This window comes from Bison bison, unplaced genomic scaffold (genome assembly GCF_000754665.1).
Source record: "Bison bison bison isolate TAMUID 2011002044 unplaced genomic scaffold, Bison_UMD1.0 scf7180017864035, whole genome shotgun sequence".
NCBI lineage: Eukaryota > Metazoa > Chordata > Mammalia > Artiodactyla > Bovidae > Bison > Bison bison.
The window spans coordinates 7,460,299-7,470,607 of record NW_011494607.1 but is presented as its reverse complement, the minus strand read 5'-3'; the positions used below and the strand labels follow the sequence as shown (position 1 = coordinate 7,470,607).

At 37.6% G+C, this 10,309-nt stretch overlaps 1 protein-coding gene across 2 annotated transcripts in view; it reads right to left on the bottom strand.

Moving 5' to 3' along the window:
- Positions 1-10,309, bottom strand: part of SPACA1 (sperm acrosome associated 1) — a 29,939-nt gene that overhangs the window by 12,930 nt on the left and 6,700 nt on the right. The window contains exons 2-4 of one of the 2 annotated variants that reach the window (XM_010834692.1): positions 8,761-8,817; positions 2,452-2,553; positions 1,625-1,731 (exon numbers count right to left, since the gene is read on the bottom strand). In XM_010834692.1, the coding sequence (XP_010832994.1) occupies positions 1,625-1,731; positions 2,452-2,553; positions 8,761-8,817 (266 nt within the window). The remainder of the gene's footprint in view (positions 1-1,624; positions 1,732-2,451; positions 2,554-8,760; positions 8,818-10,309) is intronic. The other variant, XM_010834693.1, reaches the window with a different exon arrangement.

Below are 10,309 nucleotides of genomic sequence, written 5' to 3'. Positions count from 1 at the left end.
CCTGCCTCTTGAGAAATCTATATGCAGGTCAGGAAGCAGAACAACAGACTGGTTCCAAATAGGAAAAGGAGTATGACAAGGCTGTATATTGTCACCCTGATTATTTAACTTCTATGCAGAGTACATCATGAGAAATGTTGGGCTGGAGGAAGCACAAGCTGGAATCAAGATTGCTGGGAGAAATATCAATAACCTCAGATATGCAGATGACACCATCTTTATGGCAGAAAGTGAAGAAGAACTAAAAAGGCTCTTGATGAAAGTGAAAGTGGAGAGTAGAAAAGTTGGCTTAAAACTCAACATTCAGAAAACTAAGATCATGGCATCTGGTCCCATCACTTCATGGCAAATAGATGGGGAAACAGTGGAAACAGTGTCAGACTTTATTTTTGGGGGCTCCAAAATCACTGCAGATGGTGACTGCAGCCATGAAATTAAAAGACACTTGCTCCTTGGAAGAAAAGTTATGACCAACCTAGATAGCATATTGAAAAGCAGAGACATTACTTTGCCAACAAAGGTTCGTCTAGTCAAGGCTATGGTTTTTCCTGTGGTCATGTATGGATGTGAGAGTTGGACTGTGAAGAAGGCTGAGCGCCGAAGAATTGATGCTTTTGAACTGTAGTGTTGGAGAAGACTCTTGAGAGTCCCTTGGACTGCAAGGAGATCCAACCAGTCCATTCTGAAGGAGATCAGCCTAGGGATTTCTTTGGAAGAAATGATGCTAAAGCTGAAACTCCAGTACTTTGGCCACCTCATGTAAAGAGCCGACTCATTTGAAAGGACCCTGATGCTAGGAAAGTTTGAGGGCAGGAGGAGAAGGGGACAACAGAGGATTAGATGGTTGGATGGCATAACTGACTCAATGGACATGGGTTTGGGTAGACTCCGGGATTTGGTGATGGACAGGGAGGCCTGGTGTACTGAGGTTCATGGGGTCGCAAAGAGTCGGACACGACTAAGTGACTGAACTGAACTGATATAGCACTTACATTATATTATAAATAATCTAGAGGTGTTTTAAAGTATACGGACAGAAGTATCTGTTATATTCAAATACTATATAATTTGCCATGTTATATACTAATATAATACCATGGTATTATATACTAATACCATGTTATATAAGAAAATTGAGCATCTCTGATTCTGATGTCTGAAGGGGTCCTGGAGTCAACTCCCTGAGGAAATGGAGCAACAATTGTACTTATCTGCAAAATGGGTATAATGATGGGATTACCTCATAGATTGTTACATGAGTAAAAGAAACTCTAGCAGTTGGTGTATATCTGGCATTTAATAAGCCCTCAACTAATGTTAGCTACTGTTATCAGTATACAAGAATTATACATACAAATGAAAACCTTGCCTCCCAAATAGAACACTTTATATAAAATAGATGCTTCTATGTTCTGATAATAGCTGGCCCTAAACATATATAAAGTTGTAGCTCTACTAAGAAATGAAAGACAATTTAAATCCCAATAATAATACAGTTATATGATTTTTACTTCATTTTTGCAAACTGCTTTTGAAGAGAAAGTGCTCTGAGAGTCATGAAGCACTGGGAAACGAATCTTATTACTCACTGAAAAGCACCAAATTATATACATTCATTACTCACCTGGTCTGGCCTTAGAAGTCTCCAAATATATTTGAAACGGTTTTCAGGAGATGTATGAACACATGCAAGCCTAACATGTTCAAGGCTTTCTGAAATTGGTCTACCCCCTGAAAAAAAATTACATACATATATACCAATGGGCCTTGTGCACTGCTTTATACACAAAACTACCTTTAAAAGTCGCCACCAATTTTAAAAGAAATTACACGCTGGAAGTCAGTAAACGTATTACTGCAAGTTTGACTGTAGAGGAGCAGAGTCGTCATGCATGCAACAATAAAGTCACGGAAGAGGCAAGTAAACACCATACCTGTCTGTTCCTTTGGCAAAATAAACTATAGAGAAGAGACAGTAAGGGCAAGCTACTTAGTGATCTATTAAACTTTGAGATATACTTACTAGTGGCTGCCAATTTTCTGTTCACCTCTTTCTGGCTTAGAGATAATGAAACCTCAGACGAGTGAAATTTGATAAAGAAAGGCTCTCAAAGTTCCCAATGTGGAGTTTACCAATCTACTGATAGACTGTCACAACCACAAGGTCAAAAGCATTTCTCTGGAGGATAGCTTCAACCAAAACCTGAGTGCAGTAAGGTTCCAGTGTACTAGAGAGAATGTTTGTTAAATTTAGACACAACTGAAAAAATGTAAAGAAAAGTAGAAAGACCTATAACTGTCTGGAGAAGTGGAATTTTAAGTTTTCTTATGATTTCCTTTGAGTATATAATTTTGATCATCTCCCTTCACTCAAGGCAAACTGAGGTTAAGGATATCTCCCCAGAGTAAACATGGCCCCTCTGTCTCCCTCCAGTATAAAGTCCAACTCACAGCCACAATCTACTGGTCCACGACATTCTTCCACTCGTACGATACACTTGGATTCACCACCAGGGCATCCACTTGTCAATATAACTTCTCTAATACCGATACCTTTGATAAAAGAAATTGGCAGATGTTAAAAAAAAAAAAGAATTCCAGGGTTATTTTATTTTTCCACCTAGGTCAATTTTGAAACTTTTCTCCTAATTTCAGAAATTAAATTCCTAAATTCAGGGTAATAACATTTAGAGATGGCTCAGCAGGTAAAGAATCAACCTGCAATGCAGGAGACCTGGGTTCGATCCCTGAGTCAGAAAGATCCCCTGGAGAAGGGAATGGTTACCTACTCCAGTATTCTTGCCTGGAGAGGAGCCTGGTGGGCTACAATCCATGAGTTCAAAAAGAGTAGGATACAACTGAAGTGACTGAGCACAAGCACAAGCATTTTGAATTATTTCATAAAACAACATTTCCAAAAGGAGTCACATGGAACACTAGTTCCTCTGGTTGATAACATAAGAAAAAAGATTCCATGATTCTCTACATTTGGAAAGTATACATTAAATTAAAATGAAATGAATCTCCTCAGAATTTTAGAGGACCTTTTAACATGCTAGTAAATGAATGTGCTATTATGTGTAAACTTTCATTGATCAAAGATGCAAAAGTTTTACATTCTAATATTTTTGAGATCAGAATGCATTTTAGAATTGACAGCATGTCAAGAATGACAGTATTTTTCCTTTTTAGAGATGTATAAAATGTGCTTATTACAGCTAATAAAGCCTACTACTGAAACAGTAGAAAGCAGTAACACACAGGATCTTCCAAATTTATTTGACCATGGAACTTTGGAATGGGGGGAGTTGTAGCTTGCAGAGGAAATTACAAAAATTACACTGTAATATAAATGATGCTTTTTAACACCTAGACTGGTAAAAATCTCTGTATTACATTTATCAAGATAGACTTAATGACCAGACTTCCATTTCCAAAGTGATAACTCTTGTTAGAATTGCCACACATTTCATAAGAAATTAAGTCTTTACCGGCCCATCTCAGATCTCCACTGAGTTTGCCCTACCAATACCAGAAGTGAGAGAGATGATAAAAGCTGGTTAAAAGCTGGTTCAGTGACATGCCAAACATGTCCTGTGATAAGACGTGCTGTCACAGGCTAAGGAGTAGTCCATCTTGATATTCTTCCTACCAAGTTCCTTCTTTCAGTCCCTGTAAAATGTTAATCATACAACCCATTCTCAAAACAAGGGTAAGCTGAAGTCTAGAGATGGCTTCAGTTCAGTTCAGTCACTCAGTCATTTCTGACTCTTTGAGACCCCATGGACTGCAGGATGCCAGACTTTCCTTCCCATCACCAACTCCCAGAGCTTGCTCGAACTCATGTCCATTGAGTCGGTGATGCCATCCAACCATCTCATCCTCTGTCATCCCCTTCTCCTCCCACCTTCAATCTTTCCCAGCATCAGGGTCTTTTCTAATGAGTCAGTTCTTCACATCAGGTGGCCAAAGTATCGGAGCTTCAGCTTCAGCATCAGTCCTTCCAATGAATATTCAGGACTGATTTCCTTTAGGATGGACTGGTTTGACCTCCTTGCAGTCCAAGGGACTCTCAAGAGTCTTCTCCAACACCACAGTTCAAAAGCATCAATTCTTCAGCACTCAGCTTTCTTTATGGTCCAACTTTCACATCCATACATGACTACTGGAAAACCATAGGTTTGACTAGACACATTTGTCAGCAAAGTCATGTCTCTGCTTTTCAATATTCTGCCTAGGTTGGTCATAGTTGGGGTTCCCTTGTGGCTCAGCTGGTAAAGAATCTGCCTGCAAGGTGGGAGACCTGGGTTTGATCCACGGGTTGGGAAGATACCCTCAAGAAGGGAAATGTTACCCACTTCAGTATTCTGGCCTGGATAATTCCATGGACTGCATAGTCCATGGGATTGCAAAGAGTCAGACATGACTGAGCAACTTTCACTTTCACTCTCTAGGTTGGTCATAGCTTTTCTTCCAAGGAGCAAGTGTCTTTTAATTTCATGGCTGCACTCATGTGTAGTAATTTTGGAGCCCAAGAAAATAAAGTCTGTCACTCTTTCCATTGTTTCCCCATATATTTGCCATGAAGTGATGGGACCCTATGCCATGACCTTAGTTTTTCAAATGTTGAGTTTTAAGCCAGCTTTTTCACTCTCCTCTTTCACTTCCATTAAGAAGCAAGTCTTTATTTTCTTGCTTTCGGCCATAACCATGGTGTCATCTGCATATCTGAAGTTATTGCTACTTGTCTCTGCAATTCTGGTTCCAGCTTATGCTTCATCCAGCCCAACATTTCGCATGATAGATTCTGTTTATAAGTCAAATAAGCAAGGTGACAATATACAGCCTTGACATACTGCTTTCCCAATTTGGAACCAGTCCTTTGTTTAATGTCCGGGTCTAACTGTTGCTTTTGACCTGCAAACAGGTTTCGCAGGGAGCAAGTAAGGTGGTCTGGTATTCCCATCTCTTTTAAGAATTTTCCAACACAGTCAAAGGCTTTGATGTAGTCAATGAAGCAGATGTAGATGTTTTTCTGGAATTCTCTTGCTTTTTCTATGATCCAACAGATGTCGGCAATTTGATCTCTGGTTCCTTTGCCTTTTCTAAATCCAACTTGAACATCTGGAAGTTCTCGGTTCACACACTGCTGAAGCCTAGCTTAGAGAATTTTGAGCGTTTCTTTGCTAGCGTGTGAGAGAAGTGCAATTGTGCAGTAGTTTGAACGTTCTTTGGCATTGCGTTTCTTTGGCATTGGAATGAAAACTGACCTTTTCCAGTCCTCTTCCTGTGGCCACTGCTGAGTTTTCCAAATTTGCTGGCATATTGAGTACAGCACTTTCACAGCATCAGCTTTTAGGATTTGAAGTAGCTCGGTTGGAATTCCATCACCTCCACTAGCTTTGTTCATAGTGATGCTTCCTAAGGTTCATTTGTCTTTGCACTCCAGGATGTCTGGCTCTAGGTGAGTGATCACGCCATTGTGGTTATCTGGGTCATTAAGACCTTTTTTTTCTTTTTATAATTCTTCTGTGTATTCTTTCTACCTCTTCTTAATATCTTCTGCTTCTGTTAGGTACATATCATTTCTGTCCTTTATTGTGCCCATCTTTGCATGAAATGTTCCCTTGGTATCTCTAATTCTCTTGAAGAGATCTCTAGTCTTTCCTGTTCTGTCATTTTCTTCTATTTCTTTGCATTGATCACTGAGGAAGGCTTTCTTATCTCTTCTTGCTATTCTTTGGAACTCTGCATTCAGATGGGTATATTTTCCCTTTTTTCCTTTGCCTTTCACTTCTCTTCTTTTCACAGCTATTTTTAAGGCCTCCTCAGACAACCATTTTACCTTTTAGCATTTCTTTTTCTTGGGGATGGCTTTGATCAGTCTCCTGGACAATGTCATGAACCTCCATCCACAGTTCTTAAGGCACTCCATCAGATCTAGTCCCTTAAATCTATTTCTCACTTCCACTGTATAGTCATAAGGGATTTGATTTAGGTCATACCTGAATGATCTAGTGGTTTTCCCTACTTTCTTCAACTTAAGTCTGAATTTTGCAATAAAGAGTTCATGATCTGAGCCATAGTCAGCTCCTGGTCTTGTTTTGGCTGACTGTATAGAGCTTGGCTTATAATACAAGAGACGGCTTATAATCTGTTGGTTTATCATATAAGAGATGGCTTATAAGAGCATGTTTCAATCTTCAGAGTGCATGCAAAACACCTGAGACATACTGACGTGCAAATTAGGATGCAGTAAGTAGGTCTGCAGTAGGTCCTCACGTTCTGAATTTCTCACAAGCTCTCAGGATATGCTGATGTAGCTAGCCTGTGGACCAAACTTTGAGAAGCAAACAAGAGAGTTCTCCATACGAGATAAGGAGAGGGAAGGTTGGATGGGGAAAGGTCTATTTTGATTAAACGAGATTCTTAAGAATGGCTGCAGAATGGCTCCACTTAAATTTATGAATAGTACTTCTCTAGGGGGATAGTCTTATTCTGAAATGCATAAATATTTTCCAAGCAGGTATTTTATGTGTTTATTTATTTAGCCAAATAGATTTCATTGCAATCATGTGTGTAGATGTGACATGTAAGTCAATACTTAAAAACATGCTTGTGTGTTCCAAGAAAACAAAACTTTTTGAATGCTAAAATATTGTTTTGGGAGTTCAACAGAATTTTCACTAAAGCATTTTTTTCTTTTAAATAATTTTTACAGGTTGAAAATGTTTTTAATAGTTAAAATATTATAGATATGAAATATTGCCTTTTATGGTTTTTAGAACTTACCACCATCTGACATATTACGTTTTACATTATGTATCTTTTTGACCCTACTAAAAAATATATTCCCTAAAAGCAGAGAGTTCTCACTGCTTTGTTCACTGCTGTATTCTAACACCTATAATAATACCTGGCACATAGTAGGCAAAAACTTAAAAAGCAGAAAACAAAAACTAACTCGTTGAATGTGTGTTAGACACTCAGTCGTGTCTGACTCTTTGCAATCCCAGGGACTGTAGCCCACCAGGCTCCTCTGTCCGTGGGATTCTCCAGGCAAGAATACTGGAGTGGGTTGCCATGGCCTCCTCCAAGGGACCTTCCTAACCCAGAGATCCAACCTGGGTCTCCCACACTGCAGACAGATCCTTTATCATCTGAGCCACTAGGGAAGCCCAAATTTATTGAATAAAGATATATAATTTCTGAAGTACATCTTTAAAGAGTAGGACAATACCAATTAGAATTGTCATAAAAATCATTCTCTGAGAATTTCACAAGCAAGCAGCAGAATAAAAATATAAATTGCAAATGAATAAATACAAGATTATTACATAGATTCCTCTCATCTCTGACTCTGACTGACCAAGAAATTAAGGTAAAAAACAGGTTTAAAACTATCTCAAGAGACAGGAAGTAGAATAATTGTTGCAAGGGATTGGGGTAAGTGGGAAATTAGTGTTTAACTGGTACAGAGGTTTCAGTTTGGGGATGATGAAAAATTTGGGAGTGGATTGCAATAATGACTGCATGACAATATGAATGTGCTTAATGTCATTAAAACGTACATTTAAAAAATGGTTAAAAGCATAAATTTTGTTGTTTATTTTAGCATCATTTTTTAAACCTTATCTCAAATAAAAACACTTTAGCTATAATTTTTGACCAAAAAAATAAAAAAACCATACATAATGTTTTGATCTGTATCTGCATGGACTTTGATTTCTTTCCCTCTGGTTTTTGTTCTTCCCTTCTGTCACTATCTTTTTCGAAGGCAGACTCTATTTAGAATAAACTTAATTACATTTTGAATTATCTGCTGTCTTCTTAGTATATTAGTCTATAGTGGTTCTCAAAAGATGGTCTTTGAAAAAGCAGCATCAGCTTCATTTGTGAACTTACTTTAGAAATATAAATTCTTAGACCTCATTGAAGGCCTAAGTGAGTCAGAAATTTTGAAGCAGGACTCACAATCCATGTTTTAACAAGCCCTTCAGGCACTTATGGTGAACACTTTTAGGTCTGAGGTGGTGCAATGGTAAAGAATTCACCAGCCAATGCAGGAGATGTAGGAGATGCAGGTTCGATCCCTGGTTTGGGAAGATCCCCTGGAGAAGGAAATGGCAACCCACTCCAGTATTCTTGCCTCAGAAATCCCCTGGACAGAGGAGCCTGGTGGGCTATAGTGCGTGGGATCCCAAGAGTCTGACACAACTAAGCACTCACGGTCTTACTACAGCACGTGTGGTCTTAATGCAATACTTACCCAAGAGATTTTACGTCCAGTTTCTATCCAAGGAATGATCAGAATAAATCAGTCTTTGAATATTATTTTCCCCACAAAGCCAATACCTCTTTTTTCTAAGACGTGACATATAAAATGGAAAACTGTAGAATTTAGAATAGACTATTTAAAAAAGCAAATCTGTTGATAGATTTGCCAACACAGTATGTGGAAGACATCTGTGAGATGCATCAGAAGACCTTTAATCTTCCAAACCTCCGAGATAAAGTTTTACTCTTGTGAAAGCAGTTTATGTGCTCCCCCCACAAAATAATAATATGTATATATATTAAAGAGCGGGCTTAAAATAAGACTTAGAGGTTATGAACTGAAAATATCCTCCCTTAGAAAGCAATCCGTTTGAGTTTTGTGTGTAAATCACAATTACAAACAGAAATCAGAAAGATGCATGATAGTACACTTTGTCCCCCCATCCCCACTACAATATTATTTATCTGCTCTATGTTACTTACCACATGTAACGGTGCACATCCCAAATTCTACTTCTTTGACTATCGTCTTATTTGAAACTAAAAATAAATGCAAAAATACATTATTTAATCATAGGGAAACTTTTCTAAGTGAAAAACTCTTACTTGGAGATGGAGGATATAAGCACTGATCATATGGGAAGCAGACATTTAAAAAATTATATAAAATCAGAAAAGCAATGCCATTACTAGTACATCTTCTATTACTGTTTAAATGAAAAGACAGCTAAACCTTTAAAGAATTAAATTAGGAAATAACTTACAAAGATTTATATTTAAACCTGTACATCATTTTTAAAATAATGCTTTTCATCAGTTTAATATATGGTGAGTTAAAAGTTATATAGAAGGTCAGAAAAATTACACACACAAAAAAGCCTGCCAATTATAGGGCCCAATTTTTTCTATTTTCTACTTTCCAAAAAATTTTGAGTGTATTATTTCTATCCAAAAAGAAACCTTCATGCTAAGTATTCATTAAAATTATGTTATAAATTGGTTCTACTCATTCTCAGGTTAAGATGGTAAGTTAGTCCTAAGAATTTATTTCAACATTTTATTTAGCAGGGTAATCAAGGAATTTACAAGTATTTGAGTAGTTAAAAATTACTGGTTTTAAATCTCATGTTTCTCTTTTTCTAATTGTTCCACAATTTGACATGAATTCTACTAGCTGTATATAATCAATTCTTGCTAACTCAGATTAGGACTAAAATCTCAATAAAAATAAATATTAAATGAGGTGCTAGAAAGTAATTTTTAAAAGGCATGATGTAGGTGAGGCAACATTTATTATGTGGGAAAATGCATCAAAATTGGAGTCCAAATTGCTACTTCTACCACTAATTAGCTATTCTGAGTTTGGACAAATTCCTTAAACTGAGTCAGGCCTAATTAACCCCTGTGTAAAATTTGGAAAGGAGAACCTGTATCACTGATATTATTGTAAGAATTAAATGTGATAACGTATATGCAAGCATTCTGTATATCATTTAGCCTTCTAAACATGCCTAAGATATAACCTCACCCCCACTTCATTCATTCATTTTGTAATTACTAATTTTATGTAAGTCTAGGATTTTTTCCATTTTGATTATTATAATTTTTCATAAACACTTCTATACTTACAAGCACCAAATACAGTGCCTTGAATATACAGTAAACTAATTTATACTTGATGAATATACAAGTAAATTAACATTGACTTTGTGAAATTGGACTATCACGATGATCGATTCTGCATTGACATTTTTGCTTGAAATGCTTGGATACATTCTGCTGGTACATTCAGTTCAGTTCAGTTGCTCAGTCGTGACCAACTCTTTGCAACCCCATGAATCGCAGCACGCCAGGCCTCCCTATCCATCACCAACTCCCGGAGTTCACTCAGACTCACGTCCATCGAGTCAGTGATGCCATCCAGCCATCTCATCCTCTGTTGTCCCCTTCTCCCCCTGCCCTCAATCCCTCTCAGCATCAGTGTCTTTTCCAATGAGCCAACTCTTCGCATGAGGTGGCCAAAGTACTGGAG